Source organism: Zophobas morio, unplaced genomic scaffold (genome assembly GCF_036711695.1).
Source record: "Zophobas morio isolate AGI-343-1 ecotype UQ-CSIRO unplaced genomic scaffold, CSIRO_AGI_Zmor_V1 ptg000030l, whole genome shotgun sequence".
Classification (NCBI taxonomy): Eukaryota; Metazoa; Arthropoda; class Insecta; order Coleoptera; family Tenebrionidae; genus Zophobas; species Zophobas morio.
In genome coordinates, this window is record NW_026972135.1 from 15,176,645 (window position 1) to 15,204,421 (window position 27,777).

The window sequence follows — 27,777 nt, forward strand, 5'->3', positions numbered from 1 at the left end:
TGTAGGTTCCGATGTACCTTGTAATGTTATATTTACCGGTCTTCAATAATTTTAATGAGTTTAATGAGTTATGACACGAATGGCGCTCAACTTACCTGGAAGCTTTTGGTCTCCAATAGCGTGATCAGATATTCCACGGTAGTCCGGAAGTCCCCTCTAATCGACAGCTCCTTCAACGCAATAACCAGATTCTCCCTAGCCTGCTCCCTATTCTCACCCCACGAAAAACAGTGTCCAAACTGCGAATCCGCAAACTCGTGCAACCCACCCGACGCCGCCACCGAAAAATACCCCCACACGTTTTTCGACGACCGAAAATTAAGTTCTTGTACCGTGCCCGAACTCGGCTTGAACCCTTCATCCGGATTCTCCGAAGTAATGCGAGCGGCAATCACGTGCCCCCACGGTTGAGGCTTATGCCTCGGTTTATCGAAATCGATCTCCGAGTTGCCCCACGGAGACTCTCCATACAGCAACCGGATGTCTTTTATGTAGTGCAGCGGCAGCCCCATCGCGATTTGTAGCTGCGCTGCTGGCAAATTCACGTCCGACACCATCTCCGTGCAAGGGTGTTCCACTTGAAGCCTCGGGTTCAACTCCAGGAAGTAGTAGTGGCCTGAGGTGTCGTAAAGGTACTCCACGGTTCCCGCCGAGACGTACCCCACCATTTTGGCCAAACGCACAGCCGCCTTTTCCATGTCTTCGAAAACTGAGGCCGCCGCGATCACAGCCGGGGCTTCTTCGATGATTTTTTGGTGTCGTCTTTGGATGGAGCAGTCGCGGCCGAACAGCGAAATCGCGTTGCCGTACTGATCGGCTAAGAGTTGAACTTCGAGATGGCGGGCGCATTTGGCTAACTTCATCACGAAGATCGGCGAACCGGGAATTTCGGTTTGTACTTGGCGGAAAGCGGCGGGGAAGTCGTCGGCGTTTTCTACTTTGCGGATACCTTTGCCGCCTCCGCCTTCGGAAGCTTTGATCATCACAGGAAAGCCGATCTTCTGGGCTGCGGCGAGACCTTGTTCGACCGTTTGAACACATCCTCTGGCGAAGAGTTCTGATGATATCTTGATTTTCTTTCCTGTGTATTGGGCCTTCAAATCTGTCACAAACAAGAAATAGGGTTCGATCTAGAAGTTTGTAGGGAGAACTTACCGGAGCCCGACCATGGCAGTGTTGGAATATCAGCCGTTTGAGCGACTATCGAAGAGGCAATTTTGTCACCCAATGCCCACATAGCTTTGTCGGGTGGGCCGATGAAAGCTATGCCGTTTTTGTGTAGAAGTTCGGGCAGTTTGGGATTTTCAGAAGCGTGGCCCCAACCAGCCCACACAGCCTAGATATTTAATTTTATAAAGAAATTGCGTGCAAAGGGTGGAGGATGGGTACACAAACCTGTACTTGGAGTCTGGTGGCGATGTCTACGATCAGTTCGACGTTAGCGTAATTGTTGTTGTTGGTCCCTCCGGGTACAGGAACGTAGTGGTCCGCCATTTTGATATATTCAGCGTTGGCTTTTAGATCTTCTGGTGTTACCATGACGACGAAGCGAACTCCCCTTTCGTTTTTGAACATCTCGTATGACCAGCGACGAACCGAACGCATGCATTTGACAGCAGCAATTCCATTATTAGCAATCAGTACCTAAAATAGTAAAGAAAAGTGTAATGAGTTTTTTCTTTTAGATGAGTACATCTTATTAATTTAGGTAACGGTCATTCTATCTTAAAAAATTCTTAATGTTGTTATTTTAGCTGTAATTTAGCTGTTCCTCCAACTATTAAAAAATATATTACATATAGGTAAATGGCTGCTCATGTTGACTACGTATGATATTGATCGCGTTTTGTAAACAGACAGCCATATAAAAATATCAATTAAGGTTGTTAATCTTTTGAGCTTTCTGCAATACTCCTGGACCTGGAATCAACAATAACCTTTGCTTTAAATTTATTACCCCAAAAATATAAATGCAATAATTGGTCTCCCATTAGGTCTGTTATTTTCGGTTTCCACTACATTTCATTACTGTGGTAATACCACGTCAGTCATTGCGTCTTGATAGCTCATACTGTATATTTTCCATTTAGAATGTCTTCGATCTCTCTGTTAGTATTCTACGCCTCTTAACTTCTTCGGGCTACAGACTTTTCTTACTATCTGCTGCGTATTTTGTCTGAGGACCAACTTGTTTATTTTTATTTTTAGATATCTACTGGTTTTTACCCACAAGGACCCCCCCCCTCTACCAACTACCGTTGTATATCCTCTTCCCCTTCGAACAACGACCAAGCCAGGCTGCCGAACTCCCACACCTGTAGGAACACGAAGTTCCCTTGTCTGGAGATCTTCCGTGAGGACTTGAACCAACGCGTCGTGACGTAAAAGCCGATCTCCGTGGGTCCGATGACAAACCTGGATACAATGCTCAGGAGTCTTGGGTCTCCCACACCACCCTGCCCTACACATTATATCCATGTTCTCCCGCCGACCTCGACTATTGTGAACACGAGACGGTAGCGCGTTTATATGGAACTAATTGTAATGCAGCCAGTCCCTAGCGGGAATAGCCCGGCTTACACAGCGGAGCCACTGCGCTCTCCCATCTGATGCAATTGATCGGTCCAAAACGCATTCAGTCTCTCAGTTCCGACCTCCATCCTGTCGACCACCCCACTGAGCCGCTGAATTTTCAGTTCAGCTATATCGGTTCTCGAGCACTCCGCGATGTAGTCAACAGGGCTTCGACCAAAACGACCGAAGTGCCTTAAACGCAGCAGCGGAATGAAGCGTGCTGCAAGACTCCTAAACCATCCGATCTTATGGGAGCATTAAAATATCCCATCGGCGTATTACGGGGTAGCGCTAGCCACCGACGGACATTTCCCCTAACCAGCCGATCTTATCGACGCAATGCATCCACATTAAGACGTCCAAAACTCCAAGCATGGAAATACTTCGGCAAAAGGTAGGTCCTAACCAAATGCATGCGCTGCTGAGATTTGAGGGGGGCACGAGAAATTCTGCTCAATTTCTGGGCAACATCCGCTAGCGTGCATCCTGCCACACTACAATTCCGGAACTGAGTCCCCAGATAGCTTCAAAGATGTTGTTGGGCCACTTGCGCCTCTAAAAGAGGGTTGAGTGATGACTTTGACCTTATGATCATGAACTGAGGCCACCAGAGAAACAGCACAGCATTTGCCCAGGTTAACTAAAAGGCCAGCTCGGTGGACCTCAGCGTCCAGCACTTCCAGATTACTCTGGAGGCTAAAGACCGTGGAGGAGACGAGAACAACATCACGCACGGTTGCATCACTCACCCGAAAACCAACGTAGGGGGAAACTCCTCACAGCCTGGTCGAGGACCAGGTTGGATAGCAATAGAGATAGCGGATCTCCCTACTTCACTCCAAGCGAACGGTCACCGGCACTCCTTCACGGCCTCTAACCTCCAGGACCGTTGAGGCATTCCCATATAAAGACCGGACGTACTCCACGAATGGAGACGGTACGCCAGCCCGCTCGCAGGAGGCTATTATGGCAAGGTGCGAGACAGTGTCGAATGTTGTCGCATCCTGGACGCGAGAACCTTGTAGAAGTGCTGTATTACTACAGACCCGATGGAAATAGGCCTGTAGTCCGCAGGTGTTTGCGGATTATCCATGTTCTGGATAAATACCGTCCGTGATCGAGTGAGATCACCAGGAAGGATGTCGAATAAGATAGCCGCCACCTCAACAGGGACGGAATTCTATTGGGCAGCAGTGCCGCCATCTGGTCCAGGCGCAGTACCCACCTTGAACTTGAACCTTCTCCGAGGAAACCATCGCCCCGGTAACTTATGGACTTCCCTCCGAAGATGTTCGTCCGAAAGGCCAGAAACTCAGGGTTCCCTTCGGGACGCATATCCCTACTAAAGCCGTCGCACGTCTTCTGGTCCCGGCGATATAATTCCTGGACTTCAGCGAACTAGTTAGTTCCACCGTAACCGCCATTGTGCGACCCCCTTCCGGAATACCGTTCCCATTTCAGCGTTGTCACCTCTCCAGGAACCGCAGTAGTGACGAGGTGCCGTCAGGGAGGTCACAGTTTTTTTGGTTAGTTTTCTTATCTAGATTTTATACTGGTGGCAGAGAATAAAGGCCAAATATTTTTAATTTTAAGCGGAGTATTGTCTTTTATTTTGTGCGGACGTTTACGAGACCCATTGGAGATCCATTTCTCCGGATAAAGTACTCCAGATGTTCTCCGAAGAGGGAGATGGCACCCGAGCAACCGCTCCCGTAAAAATCGCCAACCCACACGATGTGAATGTGACTTCTGGAGATGGCCGTATGCTAATAACCCGAAGGTTGTGGCTTCTATTCCCTCCTGGGGATTTTGTTCTTACACTGTGACCGGTATTGTATATACCGGGTGTCCCAGCGTCTCTGTTTCACTCAAATATCTCCATTATTTTTAAACAGAAAAATTTGAAATTGGCATATTCAATATATGTAATACAATCTATTACATAACTAGATTACTGGCGTCGTATCAGCTTTAGTTTCATCGGAAGTGACATTAACTTTTCTAAATCTAAATAAGTACAGTTTGTAGTATTATAAAATAGAGCATTTTTTTCTCTTTTCAATAATGTATGACTCAATATAACAGTATTCATCTAGAAATATTATAAAGCGTGTGAATTAAAAAAAAAAAAAATGCGGTGGCGTTTCTCAAGCAACGTTTCCTCTTATTTTCGTGTTCTGGCTTGTCACTTCTAGATTAAAATAAATAAAATATTGTAGCGTCAAAAAATGGAAAACGAAAGATTCAGCAATGCCGAAAAGTTAGATATGATAGTGATTTACGGAGAGTGTAAGCGAAGTAGAAGACAATCCAGAACATTATACGAAGAAAGATTTCCCGAGAGACAACAATCAAGTTGTATGTATTTCGCAAAATTAGAAAAAAAGTTAAAACAATCTGGGTCTCTCAAAAAGAAACGCACAAAACGGCAACAGATGAACATATCATATCTTCTATACAAAGAATTTTAAAAACGGCCAAATATCATGAATCAAGCTTTAGTACCATTTGATTTTGAAAGAAGCTTGGCTTTTATTGGTTGGCTAACGAAGGCACGTGATGAGGGTATCATAAGTAATATTTTATGGTAAGATGAAATTCGTTTTAACAATAATGGAATTGTGAATTGACAAAATTGATGTCATTCCCGGGGAAACTGAAACTAATACGACGGCAGTAATCAGTGTTGGGGACATATACTTTTAAAAATATCTAGATACAGATATAGATATATGGAAGACAAAAGCATCTAGCTACAGATTGTTTTCGATTTTTTCGAAATGTATCTAGATAACAGATACAAGGAAACAGATACTTTTTGAAGCTTTGGCGAATAAACTAACTGAAAACATGTATTTTTTTATGTATTGTTAAATGAATTTTTTAAAATGAACAACATTTCGAACGTATTGTCACCTAAATTATTTCTTCTTGGAATTTGGTTTCCGCTACTAAACACTCGTTCCACAGGTGCAGAAGAAGGAATTTTACTGTAGCATAATTATTCAAGACTGAAAAATCTTTTTTTTTCCTGCAAATAGGCCATCGCTTCGCTGTTTGCTGCGTCGCAAATTGTGCAATATTTATTACGTACCTTTAAAAAGAATATTTTTTTTTTGTTTTTATTCCCATACTACAGTGTCCAAATTGTGTTTGAGTATATCTAATAATTATCTCCAGCATTAAAATTAATATTTCAAAAGAATACGGGAAATGATTATTCTGTGCTGAAGGTCTGTTGTCGGCAAACTGTCATAAATTATTGTTCTTCAATATCGGCTTACGATGTTTTTATGACCATGTCCGGTAATCGTCTATCCCGGTGTGGCAGGTATATACATTTTAGGAAGAATTGCTGATTCCGTTTAAGGCAAAATAAGTACAATTTCTTAGAAAGGTATTTAAACCCCTTATAGGATCAAAGGCTGCCTGGCAGGCCGGAATCACCAGAGTGCAACTTTAAATTTTCAGATTTTTGTTGAAACTCATTTTATTTTTTCCTCGTTTCACGATTTCGGAGAATATATCACGATAAATGATTCTACCGAGGGTTGTAAAAATATTAATTTTATTACCCAAGATTTACACTTAAACATAATCGGCACATTCTAGCGCAAAACGGACCTGCCAAGGCCGCCTCGCGTTAGATCCAACAATGAAAAAGTGAAGAAATGACACATGTGGCAAGAGGAAAAGATGCTACATTTGTCTGAAAAATAAAGATATAAAACAGTAACAAATATGCGATTTATGCGAGAGAAATGTATGTATTGAACATTCGATTAGTCGATAAGAAAACTAATTTGTGCTAATTGAAAAAAATTAATCATTATGTAACACGCAATTATTATTTTCTAAAAATAATAACATACCTTAAACAAAAATTTTTACTATTAAAATTACTCTTGTTTAATAACATAAATACAACCAGCGGGCCTACCGGACCCGGGTTGCTCAGGTACACAGATAAAATGCATTGCCCCGACTGAAAAAAAAGTGAAATAAAAAAATTTATCTGTATCTGCGCCATTAATTTTGTATCTAGATACAGATATTTTGTGCTTAAATTCGATTTTATCTAGATACAGATACTAGATACCCAAAAATGTATCTAGATACTTTATTTAGATACAAGTATCTAGATACTGCCCAACACTGGCAGTAATCTATCCATTTAATAGACTGTGTTACATATATTGAACATGCCAAATTTCAATTTTTTGTTTTAAAATAATTGAGATATTGAGTGAAACAGGTACGCTGGAACACTTGGTATTGCTCTTCAGGGGCATTTTTCAGACTTCTAATATTTTTCGTCAGTATTGTCAGCATAATGTCTTTATCTGCATATCAAACATCTTTATTCCTCCTTTCAACTTTCAGGCCTTTAACACTCTCCTCGTTTACCTATTTACTGACGTTTTTGAATTCTTTATTATCATTATTGCTAGCTTTTTTAATTTGTCTGGAATTCTATCTTCCTCACATCTTGGTTTATAACACTCCTCTTCAGGATATGGAAAGCTTGTTTGAAATCAATGATTGACATATTAACATTTCTCTACGAAAGTTTTTAGAATTGTGTACACCGGATTTAACAGTGGAATTCCTTTATAGTTTGCACATACTCGTATGTTTTCGAGCTGCTTTTGATGCATTGGTATTATCTTAGTAATATTACTCGGCCCTGTCACGTTATTTTGTTTCAGTTTATTTATTACCTCTTCTAGTTCTTCCAGAATTTGTGCATTTTCTTTCTCTTATTTTTCATAATCTTCTCGTTGTTTCGTTTTTAGCAAATTTAGTCTGTTTTTTTATCGCCGACTCGCTGTCTTCGTTGACTCTAGAAATCGGTGATATTTCAACTATTTAGTATAAAAATGTTCTTCCACGTGTCGATAAAGCTCAGTGTCTATTGTTAGACTGTTGACACCAACGATATTGAATTTGTCCTTGCTGTATACGAAGGTACAAGCTTTGTATTAAACCAAATAAAAAAATGTAGTCACCATTATAATTGAAAAAAAAGTCAATAAAACAATATCAGCATTGAAGTTTGAAGGACGGAATTTGAAAAACAAATTGTTGTTCAAAATATTTTATAAATATTTTTTCACGACTAGAGGAACTCCTTGTAATATTATTAATGATCGCATCATATAAATTTCTGTTTTATTACTGGTAGTTCATGTCTGTACACAAACAACTTCTCATCCAGCTGCACTCCTAGCGGATGAAAGAACCAAAAGTCGAGATACGTTTATAAAACGTCTCAGTAGACGTAAAAGCGCCCGGACGTATCCACTTGTGACTTTAGGGGGAGGAAACTACTTTTTTCTCACAGTATTATCATTATGGTCCTCATTCTATACTTTGTCTTGAAGAATTGCCCACACTGTTACATAGGCAATAATGGAACTTTTGCTAGTAAAACTAGCGTTGTTCACGTTTTTTGAAATATGAAATCTGATTTCTCTGATTCTCATTCCAGTGACTTTATACATAAAATGTCCTAAAGGATGAAACAAACACATTTTGTGTTTCTTTTCCACCAAGTCAGGAAACACGGAATTAGTTTGTGTCTGCGTGTTGATTTGGTGAACCCTATGAGGAAATAAACAACACTCCACCTACCTTATTAATAACTTTGGTCCCATTGAAACGTTTAACGAATTCCTCGGGTGTGGCGACAGTGAAATCCTTCTCTTGCAGACGATTTTGTAACATAACAGTTCCCTGAGACATGCTTGGCCTTAAAAAAGAAATAAATGTCGTTCGTTTGAAATAAACACATAACCTCAAATTGGGTAAAAAATTTGACATTTACAGAAGTTTTTTTTTTCAAAAATTATACAAGAGGTATTTACTAATCTGACTAATGACTAAACAAGACTTGTTTGTAGGAAGACGAAGAGCTCATCATGTAACACTGTAGAATAAATACTTGAAATAAACAAATTTATTTTTTTTGTGTCGGTGTGTTTAGTTTTTTTATTATTTATTTTTGGTCAATTATAGCGAAATAATACATTTTTCCGTAATTACAGCTAACAACAATACTAATTGTTTGTATGGACGTTTTTTCTTTACTTACGTAAGCGTGGCTCCCGGCTTGAGTCTCGAAGACTCAGCCAGCCATTCGCTGTTTTGTATATTTTCATTGTTGTCGGTATCGACGGCTTCAGCAATTGTAATTTCAATCTCAGGAGAACCAAGTTCTTCATCTTCGTCACCTATGACAAATCTCTTACTGCTCCTGCGAGTTAAGGTCCTCTTCATTATCTTGTCGTCGATGTCCTCCGATTGAAAATAAGAACCCAAAAAATACGACAAGGTTGACGTGATAAAACTCATATGAAGCTAACTACTTTAAAAGGGAATTCCATCGTTGAGAGCTGAAGCCAATCCGGTTGCTGTTTGGGTGGAAATTTTATAGTAAGAATAATGTATTGTAGGTGTTTTTAGATGAGGATTTAAGTATCAACTGTCATTAACTTATCGACTTTATGTGCCGAATACAATGTGCGTCACGAGTCGTTCCAGATGCAAAAAGAAATGAACCGAGTGGAATTTTTCCAGTCTTAATAGTAAAATAATTAGAATTATGATTACCAAAAATGTAAAATTCGTTACTGGGTAGAAGCTAAATCGCTTTAGAAAAGTATTTCCAAAAGATACTGCTTATTGTAATTCATTCCACTGCTTTTCACTGCTATCACTAGAAAATATTAGGCACTTAGAACTTAAAACTAGAAACGAAAGAGTTAATATTTTCATTTATGCACAAGTTATAGACGTCATTTAAAAACCCAAACTGGTTTTGTAAATTACGTAGCATAAATGCGGAAATTTTTGAAATCACAAACACTGCTTTTTCTCCTTTTATGTAAATTAATAATTGCAACTAAGTTGTTAAAAACTAAAATAAGAAGATATTATGTATTTCAAAAAAAGTACAAAAAGCTGACACCAAAATATCAACTAAACTTAAGTTAAATAATAAATGCCACATATACAGGGTATGATAAAGCAATCCACAAAATTCATAAAAAGCGCAGCAAAATGGAGAAAATGAAGAACAAACGAAATAAACATGATATGAACATGAACAAAATCAAATCTAAATAACTAAAAATTAAAACAAAAATCTGTCAAAGAGAATCGCTTTTGTCAGTTTCTTAAGTTGGTTTAAAAAAATAAAGAATACTTTTTGGCTGTATGTAATCCGGTAGTTTGTGACTTGTAAACAAATATGTTGGTTATGGCGATAGGTTTCGAAGACACGAAGAAGTGTGTGCTTTGTTCAACGAAGTACATTTTGAACGACCTCCAATCGCTTGAAGCACAGTTAGTTGAATTGTTGTAAAATTTAATCAAACAGGAAACGTGAGAAATGTTCCAAAATGTGGAAGACCACAAATAAACGATAACATCAAGTTGAATATCTTGTTATCATTGGAAGACAATCCCCATGTAACAACGACGAAAATGACTTTACAAGAAAATGTTACTCAGTCGTGTGTGGTAAAGTTTTTCAAAAAAGAGAAACTGCATGCATGTGAAGTTCAAGTCATCCATTAACTATCAGAAGATGATTCTGACAGACCATTGGAAGATAATCTACAAAATTTAGATAGCAGAATTTGGTTCCAACAGAATGGGGCACCACCACATTATGGCGTAAATGTTAGGGTCTTTTGGATAATTAATTTGGTTAATTTTTTAGACAGAATATTCCTGGCACCTGTACTTCAGCTGATATAACATATCTAGCTTCTTTGAAAAATTTTGAACTGTTATTTTGCGAGTGTTTCCATAACAAAGTTTTTGTGATAACGTCATCAATACTTTGGAGAGGTCATATGAATGAATCTGAATAGGTGTAATGTCATATTGATAATATCAATACTACATTTTCAAAATTTCGGGAAAATGGAGTTGATCTGATGAATAAAAGAAACTGTCTCTTTCATTAAATTTCAAAATATAGAACCTTTTCATAACAAAAATTAAAATTGAAGCGTAAGTCGTTTACAAAGTATGGCGTTCAAAATGAAATCTACATACAATAATATAAAGTTAAAATTATAATTCTAATTTGAACAATAAAATAATTTATAAAGTAAGTACTTCGTCGTTTGTAAGGTACAGCGTAAAGGACGACCTTTAGAATATACAAAATACGACATACGATCTTCTAAAGGTCGTTTATAAATTACCGCGTTAAAAATGTATACTGTACGACGTTCAAAATTTACAAAGTACATACAGTGTTCACACTGTTTTTAGAATTTTTTAAATTTTACATTTTGCACATTTTTGTTGTTTCGATTTCTCAATCTTTGGAATTTTTGCCTTCTCGTCTTTGGACTTTTCAATCTTTCGTAACTAATTTTTCAGTTTTTCGATATTTCGATTTTTCAATTTTCGATTTCCTTCTCGTTTTTAGATTATCACATTTTACGTAAATATACAAGCACTGGTTTGTGGAAGACGCCGACCTCGAACATTTTAGAATACAGTAATGTTGTGCACGCCTATATTTAATTATGATAAAATAAAAATTGTCATAACATCGACTTACCCAAAATAATATTCAGAACGTTTGGAGCTTAATTAATAATTTTAATCGCTTCCTCTGGTTTGAGAGACAATTTGCTACGTGCTTAATGGTCGCATTCTTTCGATGCATAAACATAAGCAATTGAAGTTAAGCATATACTGATAATATATTTTTACTTCAGGCGCGAGGGAAGATCTATCTAAATAACTTTGGACCAATTTTTTGTGTTTAAATCTTCGGGGCTTCTTGTATTTTGTTTTTAAAATACTTGTGAAAATCTCGCGGATCCGTGGAGTTCTTTATTTGGAAAGAATTTTACAGAATCTTAGGGGCTCCTAAAATCAAGAATTTTAAAAATCAAAAAAATTCAAAAATCCAAAAATTTACATATCGAATAGATTAAAATGCTGAAAAAGGTCAGATTTAAAAACTAAACAAAACGAGTAAGTAAAAAATAAAAAACAACAAAAAGTGGAAAAATCTAAAAATTTAAAAATCAAAATTTTGAAAAATCTCAAAATTTAAACAGAGAAATCGAAACATCAAATGATCGATAAATCGTGAAGTCGAAAAATCGAAAAATTGAGATATCGAAATTGCCAGATCGAAAAACTGAAAAAAATTAACTCCGAAAAATCTAAAAATGAAGAGGTAAAAAATCGAAAGGCTGAGAAATCGAAAGAACAAAAAAGTGAAAAATCTAAAATTTAAAAATTCGAAAAATTGCAAATTTACAAAATCGAGAAATCAAATCAACGAATCGAAAAATAAAAAAAATCAAAAATCTAAGATCTAAAAAGTGGCAAAATTTTGAAAAATCGAATAAGTAAAAAATAAAAAAAAAGGAAGTCGAAAAATGTAAAAATTTAAAAATCGAAATACATACTGAAAAATCCCAAAACTTAAACGTTGAAAATCTAGGAAATCGAGAAATCGGAAAGACGAAAAATCAAAAAGTCGAAAAATAAGAAAAGCGATTAATCGAGAGATTGAAAAATCGAAAAATTTATAAACGCTAAAAATTGAAAAATCGAAAAATTTAAACATAAATCCCAAAACAAACTTTGAAAAATTGGAAAATCGAAAAGATGAATTATTGTCGAAAAACTGAGAAATCGAAATGTAAAAATTAAAAAATCGCAAAATCAAAAAATAGGAGTGGCTAAAAATCAAAAAGTGGGAATATTTACAACTGAAAAATTTTAACCTAAAAAAACTGATAAACCGAAAAAGTGAAAAATCGAAACATCGAAAAACTGAAAAATTAATTTCGAAAAATTAAAAAACCGGAAAATGGAAAAATGAGAAGGCGACAAATCGCAAGAAAACTTGAAAAATGTAAAATTAAAAAATTCGAAAAATCGAAAATCAAAACATTAACAAATCGAAAAATCAAAAACCTGAAAAATCGAATTGTTTAACCCCATTGATTCATTTTTATCATAAGAAAAGTACTTTCTGAGTTGAACATATTTTATTGTGTGATACTACAACACAGTTTCTACCTGAAGACGATAATGTGTAATCCATTTCTGTAATCAAGCAAGTACACTTGTCCATTTTATTCCACCTGAGTGTTTATGGAATTATAGCAACTCCCAGAGAGAAAGTGGAGAAGCTTGATACCCCTCGCTGCTGGGTACCGACAATACTTTTGCGTGCGATAGTACAAAGAACGGTGCCCATTGTTTATGAGGCACGGGGTTCAAAATTTATAAAAGTACGGCGTTCAAAATGTACAAAGTACAACGTACGCGGTTTATAAAGTACGTCATTAAAAATGTACAAAGTGCAACGCTCAGAATTTACAAAGTACGGCATTCAACACGTTCATATCGGGTGTTCAATTAAAAGAGTCATCAAGTTGGCATTGCTCTTTTGATAGAAGAAAACATAGAGAAAAACGCATGTGTTTTATTAATTTATAGAAAACTGCTCTATATAATTGACATTTCCGCGTTGTCAGCTGTCATCGATTAAATTTGAGATTAATTAGGTACAGACATACTTCACAATATTTACAAAGAATCAAAGACAACTTGATGACTTTTTTAATTGAACACCCGTTATATACTATTTATTTATTTATACACTGTCATCCTATCATTCATGACAAATCATATGTGATTCAAGCTTTACTGTCATTTTGACACACTATTCAAAAATCTACTTTGTCAAACGATGCCTTAATATCCGACAGATATGACGCTACTGCCAGTGAATTAAGGTTATCTAAATAAAGCACATTTTACAAGTTATGACATTAGTAAATGACAACTGCCCAATATTTTTTGAATAAAACTAAACTATTACTTATTATGAAATTCAAACAATCTGGATGTCTACAATAAGAACGAAAAAAAAAAACGGATTCATAAATCCAAAGTTTAAAAAGTATGTTATTTTATGAAATTTAAATATAAATGTTTAAAATATTCGATCTCTCAGGCTTCAGCAGTCTTTATAATTGTGACAAATAGATATCTTATCTTATTATTAATTCCCCTGGCTAAAGGTGCTTTATTAAAGAAAATGTAAGGTAAACACACAAGCACTTCGAAGAGAGGTTGACAGACACGACAACTCAGTCCAAAAAAGTAACACTTTAGGGCCGCAAATGGAGTCGTAAAGTAGCTCTTTTTATACTGGTCGCCTAAAAATGATTTTTTTTTGCTCAATAAATAGTCCTTAACAACATATCACAGAGTTAATGCGCCATTTTTTGACCACCCTCTAATAGTACCATGACAAGGAACTATGTTTTTAATTACATTTGGAATGATTACATCCTTTATTTTTTAATTAAATCGTCATGGTTATGCTGGTTTCGTCACAAATGACATCAACTTGTTTATTTCGAATGAGAAGAAGTGTTTTTTATTTCAGTTAATTAAAACCTGTGTAATATATGTATGTATATGTTATTAAATTTTTACATTTTGAAGTAAATATGTGGAAAAACGAAAAAATTAAACATTTCATTTGCAAAAAAAATAATATACAATATAAATTTGTTGTGTCAACTGACGGTACCAAGTTTCAAAATTTTGTTTTTTGAAGCATTAAAATATTAAACCGGAATAAGAAATTGATATTAAGTGTCATGATGTCTTTGAAAAAATAAAAAAAAGTATATTTAACGCACCATTCTGCTTGAAAAAAAAAGTTTAAGTCATTTCCGCAAAAACCAAAGATGATTTAAAGCTAACAATATACTCTGTTTAATGGCTTTTTGGGTTAATACGCCTTTCCAAATTTAAAACTTGTATTTATGGAAATAACAGATATTAGAGTGGAATATGTAAACTGGAACGCCCGGTATTTTAGATCGAAAATGACCGTATGTATCGAAATAGGTCCATCATAAACGAAAATAACCCCATTTGTTACGGGAGAAGGGAAATAAAAATAACGTATAATTTTACAGAAAAAAAAATATTTACCTAGTCAACATAGCAGGTCACTTATTTTTCTTAATACTTTTAAAATAGCGCAAAATTTGAAAATTTGGTCACTCAAAAAGCACACACAAAAAATATGTGTAACGTTAATTAATTAACGACTTTCCTCGACCGTCACCAACCCACCAGCGACACCAAATTATTTTACATAATTGTTTACTTTATACACAATTTTTGACCATGGAACGTACATTTGTATAATTGTCGAAGTCATACCAGTTTATTCAGGTATCGTCATTTTTATTTTAAAGATTCAAAATAATCGCTATTTCCGAAACTTTTTGTTTAGTAAAAATTTAACTCCGAAAAAACTTTATACGTTTGAGTAGGGCTGGCGTCTGCGCTAACATGGTTAGATGTAGCGCTGAGTTTTTTCATATAACGAAGTGGTGATAAAGGTATTCATGGAAATTAATTAACAGATAAAGCAAACTTTAATTAAACAGGTAAAATATCATGGTTATTAATCATGTGCTAAAGAAAGAAATCAATTTAGCGTTCTCTATAATACAAAAAGAATTATTTAAACTAAAGCCGCGTTTTCCATTAAGCAACAAATTATCACTACTGTTTGTCATGTTAACCACCAACGTCCATAAATCACAAATAAAGTACAGGTTCAAGTTGATATCTAAAAATAAACCCACGTTTGCGGTGTTCTTGAAATCAAGTGGCGCTCTCGAACAATTAACAAATTTGTAATTTCCATAAAATAATACCCATTGTTTAGAATACAAACAATTTTTTACCGGCAATTATTTTTAAACAACCTACAATCAACTGTGGGAATTTACCGAAAACAACAAACGTTTCCATTTGTTTTCTCTATTTTTTTTCTTCATTTTATTAGTCGAAACAAGTTACTACTTTTATCGTTTATCTTCAGGATCCAACTCGAAAATACAATAACAAAATTTCGTCATCGACGACACGACAATTTTGCAATTATTATTTTTTAAATATTTGCAACGGTTTTATCGTCAAATACCGAGAAACATGTTATTTGTACTAAAAATAATCTCCAACTATGAATTCGAGTACCTCAGTTGACTGGTTCATAAAGTCATACGATTATTTAATCCGATTAAAGTCTTTAACAATCGACAACAATTGATAAGATAAGCGAACAGAAACGGAAACAGATACATTATGTCCGCAAATTGGTATACAAATGCTTAGGACAATTTAAAAATAACAAGAGTATATTTTATCTACGTGTCAAGTGCTTTTCTCAAGTGTAATCTCAAAATGATGTACACTGTCAATAAACCGTTCAAACTATGACACATTTCAAACACGACTACATCGATATTGTAGCACTATAATAAAAAAAAGGTAACGCCCCCTTATTCAACCTAAACTTCTCTAACTTCGTACGAATTGTCTGCTTCGATTCAAAACTAATGACAGTTGACATTTAATTCCAAATTATGTATTTGTTACACCACTCTAATGTCACTTTCCCTTAAATGACCCACATGAATACATTAAACGTACACAAACGCGGTTTTGAGGTTATAACAACATAACCTATACTCTTCAACGGTGATCTAGGAGGTTGTTTGCAACTGATACTACACCAAATTCACAAAACAGTTAAAGTCACGAAATACACACACTTCTGGGTTGAAAAAAATCAGTAATTACATTTATTTAAACAGATGAATCGGGTGTGAGTCGGAGCTGACGCGATCGATTTCGCTGAAACAACGAAACGCGACTGTGCGAACTTGAAAGTCGACTGATGATCGGAAGACATTTACTGTGAAAAATGTGTAAGGTGGCAACAGGTGGACGTGGTAGTGGGTCTCGATGGGTCAGAGCAGAACCGGACTAAGCCGAATTTACCAAAAATTTTAAATGGGTGTAGATGTTTAAATACTGAGGTACTATGAAAGTGCAACTACCCAGGAATCCATTTTTCAAATAATAATAACAATAAAACAAACAGGCAGACACATGGTACTGGACTACAATTAGTAGTATTAAAAAAATTAATATGACAAGAAATCAGTGTTTTACAAAACGTCAATAAATAATGTAGCTATAATTAGTTGACATTTAATAATGAAAATTTTATGACAATTGCAAGAGAACAAAAGGTTGATAAAATGTTTCATCCCACTGAGAGATAAGTTGAGCATATATTACCTTTACCGACTGACACGTCCATAAGTGGCTTCTTTGAAAAGCTAGTTAACGTTTGCACACTATGTTGTAGATATAGAATGACCTTTGATATGTATTTGACGACAGCACCGCTGAGTATATATCACTTTTCTATGTAGATATATGTACATTACTTTAATATGTATTCATAGCAACAAATATATATCGCCATTTAATGTTAAAAAGTGTCTCCTAACTTCGACTTTATTGCGTATCAATATAGTGATAGTGATCTGTTTAATGCAACATCTTTGTAGATGACTTTAGAAACAGTATGTACATCTTTTAGTTGCAGAAATTTTACCCTTGGATAAAATCCTCGCACTTGGTCGAATGTAGGTCCTTCAAACCACGCTGGGTTTCCAGGTGATGTTACGGTGGTTTTGAATCCGATAGGGTTTGGAAGGACATGCTACTTTGGACCAGACTGTTTTTAAGAAGAACAAAATCACTTGAAAACCCGCTATCATCACCTGTATTTTCACGCCAGACGCACGAGCCAAACCCACGATCAAATTATATATAAATTGCCTGAGAAGTGATTCGTTCACACGTAAAAATAAATCAATAATTTTTTGTCAAAATAATAAATTTGTGCTGTGAATACTGCGAAAAACTATTTTCTTTTGTATTCAGTTTGATAAAAATAAGGTAATTTTATCATGAACGATGTTTGTAAACAAGTAAATGAATTTATTAATTGTACGTTTTTGTATTGTGACACATATATGTACTTAGAACGCAAGATTAATAAATATGTTTTTAGATTGTGAACAGGAATTTGGCTCATTTGTTCAGCAATGCCTCAGTAAATATTGACTTAATTATTTGTTTTATACGACATCATACGTAGTGAGGGCGAACAACAAAATTTGTAATCGAGTCATCCGTGGAACGAATTGGCGGACAAATCATATACAGATATTCACAAACTCAAAAAACATATTGAAAGTAAAAAAGTAACAATTCAACATTACAAACAAAAAATTTAATATAAACATGTATTACATCTAATAAAGGAATATTGGAGTGCTAAAGAATAAAAATGTTTCTTTCTTCGAAATAAAATTGATAATTAAGGAGGACGTCCGTTTTTTATTTTCTTTGTCAAGTTCTCTATACAGGATGTCCCGTAAAAAGTGGGACGCCGGAAAATGTGGTACACCGCTCGTGTGTTGGGTCATCCATGCGAAATACACTTAAATTTGTTTTTTTTTAATTATTTGGCGCGCATGCTTTTCAGCAATTTGGCATTATTTAATAACATAGTTAAAAAAATTCCTGCACCAAACTTCAGAAAATACTGAACGTCAGAGCTAAACAATTAACTTTGTAATTCCGATTTGTTTTAATGAACTGCATTGTCTAATAGACAATGACACTAAACGCAAGCATTAATTTGTTAGAATACGATTTACAACGTCGTTTTTTATTGTTGCCATATATCATTTTCGAACTTTAGATTTTCAATTAAATTCACATTAACGCTAATTGTTCAATTTTGAAGTTTAATATTTTCAGAAATTTGGTTCAGAGACTGGATAGATTTTTTTATTGATTAAATCTCAAGAACCGGTGTTTTATTATTAGTATTACACTGCACGCGTAGGAATTGACATGTCTTTTTGCTGAAATAATTTTGATAACCTTGCCTTTTATCAGTGGACTCATATTTTTAAAGCACCTGTTAATCCATTTCCAGGGGCGGCTTATCCTATGATGCAGGTGAAGCAATGCCTTAGGAATGCGCTGTATTATTATTTTTATTATTTCCGTCGATACATTTCTGGCCAATAAAATGTTACCTTTTTCTAATATTTTAAAAATAAATGTGAAAAGTTATTGTTATTTTTATCTTGGTAGATGAGTATATTTATATACATAATTAAACAGTGCGCTTCAACACACCGCAGACAGGTAGATTCGAATCTTGCCTCTGTAGTCTACGCAAAACTGATGCCGTTTAATATGTAGGCTGTCCATAATGCACCCATAAGCGGTATGTTTTGAAAAAATATAAAATTGAGGCTAGTCTCATTTCCGTGCTTCCAACAGTGACGTCCAAAGATATTTCTGCACGCAGTATGTGCGATTGCGGTGCACTTTTTTACGCCTAAGTAGACCAGAAAAATCGTTTTGTCATTTTTCAATCAAGTAATAAATAAAATTTTAAAGATATTAAGGTTCAAAATGTGTCAAAGGTAATTTCATTGCAAATGAGATTTACGATCAGGAAATGCTACACGCAATTCGGTAAAGATCGGCCTGATCTAAAAGAAAGTATTTTTGATTTTGGGGACTTTGTATATTTATAAATATTACATATATTGTTCAGCGAGAACCAATGGGAAGATTAAAGCAACTGTTGCTAGGAGAGGAAACAAGTATAAATTTTGAAATAACATGAAATAAACCCATTATGTTGTAAAATATAATATATATATATATATATATAATGTACAAATTTGTGTAAGTACAATAATCGGCGACCTATGAAACGCAAAGAAATTATTAAATCGGAAATTTGACACAGTTTATTCTACTACAGTACTCAGCTAGTATTATTGGTTGCAATCTTTACACTTCTGTTGCAAGTGTTATCTATAATAGCATTAAGCGTGGGTTCGCTTGTTGCGAGTGGAGCAGTTGTAGAACTATTATTTTGATATTTTTCTTTTTCAATTTTTCGATTTTTTGATGTTTCGATTTCTCAATTTTTCAAGTTTTCGTCTACTCGAATTGTCGAGGCTTGGGTAGATTTCCATTGTAAAAGTTATTTTCGACTTTATTTCTTCGAAAAATAACCAACAATTTTTTCAGAATCAATAAAATGAATATCAATTTTCTAGATAAAAAAAAATCAAACCGAATTTTTCAAAAATCTTAGTCCGGAACCACAGAACGTTAAATTTCTAGAATCGGCCCGTCGAAATCTGTTTGCCGGATTTTTTTTAGAATTTCTAAACAACTTTTGAAAAATTTAAACTTCTCAAATTTTTTATTAATTTTTTGATCGTTTTCCAAGAGTTTTTCGAAAATAACTTAAAAACATTTCCATGTAGATTTCGACTTCTAGAAGTTATTTTCGGCTTCATTTCTCGATGTTTCAATTTTTCAATTTGTGAAATTTTTGATTTTCCGACTTTTCGATTTCCGATTTTTCAGCTGTCCGACTTTCCTTGTTTCAATTTTTCAAATTTTTTGATTTTATATTTTTCAATTTTTGATTTTTCGATTTTTTGGTTCCGATTTCTCGATTCTTCAATTTTTCGCTTTCTCGATTTGTGGAGATTTGGGTACATTTCCACTTGTAGAAGTTATTTTAGGCTTCATTTCTTCGAAAAATTATCAACATTTTTTTCAGAATCGATAAATTGAATAACAATTTTCGAGTTATTAAAAAAATATTTTTTTAAAATGCATTTTGCAAAAATTTTAGTCCGGAACCACCAATACCTTAAATTTTTCGAATCGGCCCCTCGGAATCTGTTTGTGATTTTTTTTTATTTTAGCTTTATTTTTTTTTTTTTTTTCTTGTAGATTTCGACTTCTAGAAGTTACTTTCGTCTTCATTTCTCGATTTTTCTATTTTTCAATTTGTTAAATTTTCGATTTTTTGACCCTTCTATTTCTTGATGTTTCAGTTCTTCGACTTTTCTTTCATCAATTTTTTGAATTTTTAAATTTTCGACTTTTGGTTTTTCGGTTTCTCGTTTTCTCGAATTATGATTTTTGAAATTTTAAATTATTCGATTTAAAATTTTTCAATTTTTCGATCTTTTTATGTTTAAATTTTTTTATTTTTCAATTTTAATTTTTCGATTCTTAAATTTTCAACTTTTTATTAATGTTTCTCTTTTTCAATTTTTCGAATTTTATTTTCGATATTCCAATATTTCGATGTTTCGATTTCTCGATCATCCCATTTTTGGAACTTTCGCCTTAAGATTTTCCAGTTTTCTAATTTTTGATTTCTCGATTTTTCAATTATCCGTCTACTCTGTCGAGATTTGGGTAGATTTCCATTGTAAAAGATTTTCGACTTTATTTCTTCGAAAAATAATCAACAATTTTTTCAGAATCAATAAAATGAATAACAATTTTGGAGATAAAAAAAAAATTCAAACCGAATTTTTCAAAAATCTTAGTCCCGTCGATATCTTTTAGCCAGATTTTTTTAGAATTTTTCAACATTTTTTCAAAAATCTAAATTTTTCAAATTTTTTACTAATTTTTTGATCGTTTTTCAAACACCTTTCGAAATTCACCTAAAAACATTCATTTCCCGATTTTTCAGTTTTTCAATTTGTTAAATTTTCGATTTTTCGACTTTTCGATTTCTTGATGTTTCAGTTCTCCCACTTGCCGTTTTTGCAATTTTTTGAATTGTTAAATTTTCGACTTTTGATTTTTTGGTTTCTCGATTTTTTGATTTTTGTAATTTATAATTTTAAATTGTTCGATTTTTAATTTTTCAATTTTTCGATATTTTAAATTTCACATTTTTCTCTTTCTTGATTTTTCGAATTTTTTAAATTTAGATTTTCCAACATTTGGACGTTTCGATTTCTCGATCATTCCATTTTTCAAGTTTACGAATTTAGATTTTTTAGTTTTTCAATTTTTTGATTTTTTAGTATTTCGATTTCTGGATTTTTCAATTTTTCTCTCCATCTCGATTTGTCAAGATTTGGGCAGATTTGAACTTGTAGAAGTTATTTTCGACTTTATTTCTTCGAAAAATAAACAACAATTTGTTCAGAATTGATAAAATGGAAAACAACTTCCGGAATATTGAAAAAAATTTGATTTTCAAACCGAATTTTCCAAAAATCTTAGTTCAAGCACCTTTCAAAAATCACCTAAAAACATTTTCTTGTAGATTTCGACTTCCATAAGTTATTTTCGGCTTCAATTCCCGATTTTTCAGTTTTTCAATTTGTCAAATATTCAATTTTTCACCTTTTCGATTTCTTGATGTTTCAGTTCTTCGACTTCCCTTTTTTACAATTTTTTTAATTTTTAAAATTTCGATTTTTTGATATTTCGATATCCCAATTTTTCAATTTTCCGTCTTCTCGATTTCTCGAAATTTGGGTAGATTTCCACTTGAAGTTATTTTGGGCTTACGTTTTTGCAATTAAGCTCCTCCCCTTGGCTCACGACGAAAAAAAAAATCATCACAATTGACATAGGCCGCGAGTGGGCGAGTCTCACCCGCTCTATCTCAATTGTGATGATTTTTTTTTTTATTCACCGTGAACGAAGGGGACAGAGATGAATTGCAAAATACTTATTTCTTTACAAGAAATTAAAAACATGATTTTGAGTATCGTGTTGTTCAAATAACACTATGAATATTAAGGAAAAACCGCAAAATATAAAGCCCGCCCACCCACCACATCGGAGTTGTAATGATTTTGTTTTATAAAATGAAAACACGTTTAAAATGGTAAATTTTTGTTAGGAAATATGGATTTTGCAATTAGGATCCGCCCCTAGCTCTGCCAACGAATGAAAACTTCATTACTGTTTAGATCACGGCAGGTATGGGTGGGGCTTCATTTTTGGCTTCAATTTTTTCTTACGATACATAGTATTCTTTGAATAACGATACTCGAAAACATGTTTTTAATTCCTCTTAGGGAAATAAGGATTTCGCAGATAAGCTCCGTTGCCTTGGCTCACGAGGAATAAAAAAAATCATTCAAAATTGAGATAGGGCGGTTGGGGGGGTGCCTTTTTTTCTTATATGTGTAGACTTATTTCGACAACAAGAAACTTAAAACATGTCTAAAACGGTAAATTTTTGTAGTAGTCAACTTAAATCCTCCACTTTTCTTCTACAACCCCTTTAAATACGGCGAAAGTTTGAACATCAAAGTTACTGCCAACGGCAACTCTAAAAGCAACATCAGTGGGAAATTCAACGTCAACAATAAGTTTATAAATCCCCCTGCTTATGTCATAAAAAAAAACAAAAATCTACGATGAATTTTCTGCAGAGGACATGATTCAAATAACTTAAAAATGGGGTCGTACAAATTATAAAATGGTTGTAAACCGGGCAGACAGTCTAGCACAAAAAATGGAATTTTATACTACAATACTTGGTGTACAGAGGAACTTCATGCATATTCCAGTGCGAATTTCTCTGGAACAATTTACACATAATACATAGAGTCTACTTGCAAAGTACGTCAATTAAGACACTGTGACAATTACATCACCTAAAAAAGCAGCAAAAACCCACCAACCTTGAAGGCTTAGTGCTTGAATAACTAGAATGCAGCATTAAACAATTAATAATATTACAATATTTGTTAAATATAAATTATTACTCGACACATTTTTCAACAATGTTTACACGATGAGCTCTTCTCGTTCGCAGAAATCCCAAAAATAAAATCGCTACTTACTTAAGTCTTTTTCTCCTTTCGATGAGAGCTTTTTGTTCGGCAGGCGTGAGTCCTCCTTGGCCGTTAGATGGAGCGGCGGGCGGTGAGCTATCTGTGATATCACCATTTTGGGGAAAGGTGTCGTCCTGTTCTCGGCTCTCATCTCCTAAGGTCCAGTGGACACCATTTTCTCGCACTGGTTCCATTTCTCTTGCTTCGTCGGCTGCTTGTATCAATTCTTCCTCGTCGATCTTTTGCCAGCTATCGTCGGAGTCCGACAAAGTTTTTTCTGCAAAAAGAAACAAAAATTGCACTCGGACGAACACAGGTAATTACAGCAGTCATTTTTTCGAAACCAGACTAAAGCAGGATCAACTGGCTTCGCCTAGAACGTCGAAGTGATTGCTGTTTACGAAAACACAGCGACCGAAAATTTTAAAACTTAAGTTTAATAAAACAGTTTACACACATTTTATGTTACATGTTTTCCAGGTCAACGTTTAATAGTCAGTGCATACTTGGTGGTGATAAAATAAATGAAAATTTCTGTGGGTAAAAGCAATGAAGAGAAAAGCAGCCCTGCAGGTCAAAATAGAAGCTTAAGTCCCACGAATTCTATTGATGATATGTGATGTCAGTCACACCATTATATAAAATTAAAAAAAAACTACTACTGATTCTTTTAATTTTATTATATCTAAAATTATTTATGGTGAATATTACAACTTCTGTTAGAAAATACTAAGCATCTTGACGTATTTTTACGTGTCGGCTTTTAGTAAATTTCCTATCGTGGCTACATTAATATTTATGTAGGTATTGAAGTAAAATGTTTAAGTTTATATACTTACGTACATATGCATGTAACAAAATTTCATTTTTTTATTGTTTGCCGCAATGTGTATTTCAAATTTAGTGAGAGTTTAATTTTCTATTATTAAGTATATGAAGATATTATTATTCATTACGTAAGTATTTATGTAAATACAAGCAGACAATTACGGTAGTCAGAAGTCACGAAAACAATGGGTATACGAGTATATAATTGTGAATGCATGGTCCATAATGTGTCAATATTAATGATACATAACGATTAAAACAAGCGCGTAATATAAACATGTATATATAGCTACAATTTAAACGTACTTAGGGATTATGTTTATTAGACCAAGTATCTTCAAAGTTTGTGACTACTACAAGCTGTTATAAATACAGGGTGTCCATTTTGAAAACCAAATTATTCTTCGTATGTCTAGCTCTACGTTTTCCAACAGTTCAGGTAAAATATTCTTTAAAAAAATTAGATACATATGTCCCTTTAAATTTCCCTCAAAAAAATGTAGACCAGTGACTTAGACATTAACTTTGAAAACTTTTTGGAAGTGCTTTTCCTGATACCAATGGCGATTTTGCTGGGCACACTAATGTGAGTAGTATCTGTTTACACAGCCGTTAGTGGTAAATGGAGCTTCATCTGTAAACAAAACGTTAAGGATCCCCAGTCGTCGCCCGCAAAATCGGTTTCCGTGAGAAGAATTATTTTTTGTAACTATGCAACCCAAAGTACCGATCCACCGCAGCTACCGACCCAAAAACACGAGAGATTATGGTCACTGTTGGGAGTCCGTCATAAAATGCAAATCGTTAAACAACACCAGATAAGCTTATTTATTTTCAAATGAAGGGTACAGGGAAATAACCATGGAAATCCATTTGTATGTATTTTGAATGAAATTGAGTTGAAAGTTTAAAATGCTGCGGAAAATAGATTGAGAAACCCACAAGGTTCAGTCTAACACAACTTTTTATTTTCTTTATAATGTTTTAAAAATATATAAAATAAATTGTTTATGTTCAAATATAACAGCCAAAAAAATGGGTGGAAAATTGTTTCGACAGAACTTCCCTCGCACCTAAAATACAATGAAACACATCCAGCATTTTCGAGTTAAACTTTTACTTTAGGTACACAATTTTGTTATGAAATCATCAACATTTTGCAAGGACACGTAAATCAATGTGGATTAGATTAAAAATAACATTATTCCCAAAATTTCTGGGAAAATGGAGTGAGTCGTTCTTGATTTAATCTATAGAATAAATTGACTGATTCATTAATTTTTTTGAGCCACATAAGTATATAAGCCAATCTAAAAAATATGAATGCAATGATAAATTACAAGTAAAAACTCATCATATTTTGACCATTTTTAGTACAATTTATTCGGCAAAATTTTGAGATGACGTTATCAATTTTTTAGTAGCATAATCCTGAATTTTATAAATACATTATTGAGATTTTTCGGCTTTTCGGTTTTCGATTTTTCAACTTTTGATGTTTCAATTTGTCAGTATTTTAATTTTTGACATTTTCAATTTTTCCATTCTTCAAATTTTAGATTTCTCCATTTTTTTATTTTTCGATTTCTCAATGGTCCGATGTTTCAATGATACGATTTCGCAATTTTTCAACTTTTCGATATTTTAATTTTTCAATTTTTAAAATTCTAGATTTTTCGATTTCTCGAGTTTTCAGTTCTTCTATGCATATGTCAGTTTTTCAATTTTCGGAATTCATTAAATTTCTGATTTTCCGTTTTTTTTTAATTTTTCGATTTTCCAGTTTTTCGATGTTTCGATTTTTCAATTATACGATTGTTCAATTTCTCGATTTCTATATTTTAGATTTTCCAATTTTAATTTTTTTTTTATTTTTTCATATTTGGACTATTTATTATTACTAAAATAAAAGTAAAAAATAACTACCAAAATTGTAACTAAAAATATGTAAAAATTAATAGAAAGTAGAACACATTGCTGCTAAAACATAAAAATAACTGTACTTTCCCAAAAAAATCTATTGCATGATTACTGTACCACTAGTATTGCTAATTTAGGACGTTAGTATCAAACGCAATGAAAGAATTAATTCTTAGTTAAACAAAAAAATAGTTGCGTGTCAAAATCGAGTGAAACATGTGAGATGTGTGTAAACAAAAGCATCTAAATACTAACTATTTCCCGCAGAGAGGCTTCTAGAGTCGACATTGGCCTGAGCGCGCTCCGGTCTGTGGATCATACAAGTTCTCGGGCGACGATGTATCTAACGAGGCAGTTGAAATACCTGATATGTCACATCGCAAAAAGTATTTCTCAAAAACTTTCAAACGTTGATGTCTTTTTAATCGAACAAAACACAATTGGCGAACGCCATAATCCAGAATGGTGCGCAGAAAAATCCTTTAGACTAATCGAACGTTATTTTGGTAAAACTTGCAAAATGAGAGAACAAGTAACACGGCCAATCCTACTGTACTGTGAAAAACATTTTACATCCCTGCAAATCTAGTTCAGCATGTACTCTCCCAAAATCTTTGCATAGAAAATGAAGCAAGGGCAATTGAAGCATTTTGCAGTAACACCAAACTGACAATAAGATAGTGCGGTTTGTACATTTTTAGCGGCATCGCCAGACGGCTTAATACACAAAAACGCTATCGTAGAAATATATAAAATGTCCAATTTAAATAATGCTTAATTCAACGAGATGATAAATTTTGCGAAAATAATATGATAGAACCCTAGAAAAATTTTATTTATATGCCTTACTACCGGAGAGAGTAGATTCTCGTTATTAAACAAGTCAACCCATTAGACAGATTGTAAAGAAAAAATTGTACAATTAAAATTTTTTATTTGCATTCGCGTCATGTGTAGTTCATATAAATCTTTTGTCCTTCTAGTATAAACACACACAGGAATAAATAGTAATATTGGAAAAGGTTTACTGGAGATATCACGTAAAAAACGTGCCTATAATACTCTACCTCATAGGTGGTGCGGAAAAGAGTATAAAAAAATTAAATTTAAATAAATATGATTGTTTAGGTAAATAAGTGGTTAGTGAAGTGATGAGAATCTAAATCTTGTCAGTTTTGTGTATTGATTAATATATAAAATGCCAGATTAATAAAAAATATTTGAATAATTTTTTGAAAGAAAATATTTTAATAGAATCTATAAAATTATAAAAATTTGCATACTTTTAAATCAAATTATGTCAGTAATGAAAGAAGTCGACTTGTAAAAGAGTTTCAACAATGTTGGTCAGCTAAGAGTATTTATGAGTTTTATGGTCTAAAGTACCTGAACTGATCGGTCGGCAAGGCTCCCTGCTGTGTAAAACTCAGCCATTTATTTATTGAAATGGATCTTTGTAAATAGGGTTGCCTAGTTTCACTTTATTTTCATTATTCAGTATTTTTTTAAAAAGCAATATTTTGATAAATATAAATTTTAAACAAAAATGACCGGGTCTTCTCCATAGAGCTCAATGTTGTCTGCACTGATATAAAAGTTGGAGCGAAAAATGCTCTCTCCTCGTCTAAAAATGCAATTTCCTTCGAAAAATGAACGATTAATTAAACACTAAACAATCACTTATTTTAAAAAATATTGTGTCTTCCCCAGATATTTAGATATAATCTATCAATTGAAATGTCGATCTTTTGTTCAAAGTTGAAATTACGCCCGCATCAAAATTTTTGTCACACTTTCCCAATGTTAATAGCATGCCTGCTTTTTCAGAATTCGTTTTAAAGCAAACGAAAAT

The 27,777-nt window shown here is 33.9% G+C and overlaps 1 protein-coding gene across 6 annotated transcripts in view; it reads right to left on the reverse strand.

The window, feature by feature from the left end:
* Positions 1-27,777, reverse strand: part of LOC135139095 (acetyl-CoA carboxylase) — a 50,002-nt gene that overhangs the window by 11,278 nt on the left and 10,947 nt on the right. For 4 of the 6 annotated variants that reach the window (XM_064069184.1, XM_064069179.1, XM_064069183.1 and 1 more), the window contains exons 2-6: positions 23,187-23,454; positions 8,209-8,326; positions 1,396-1,644; positions 1,156-1,336; positions 96-1,102 (exon numbers count right to left, since the gene is read on the reverse strand). In XM_064069184.1, coding sequence (XP_063925254.1) covers positions 96-1,102; positions 1,156-1,336; positions 1,396-1,644; positions 8,209-8,326; positions 23,187-23,371 — 1,740 coding nt within the window. In that variant the 5' untranslated portion in view covers positions 23,372-23,454. Of the gene's footprint in view, positions 1-95; positions 1,103-1,155; positions 1,337-1,395; positions 1,645-8,208; positions 8,327-8,668; positions 8,988-16,095; positions 16,324-23,186; positions 23,455-27,777 lie in introns of those variants that run through there. The other 2 variants (XM_064069182.1, XM_064069181.1) reach the window with 2 other exon arrangements.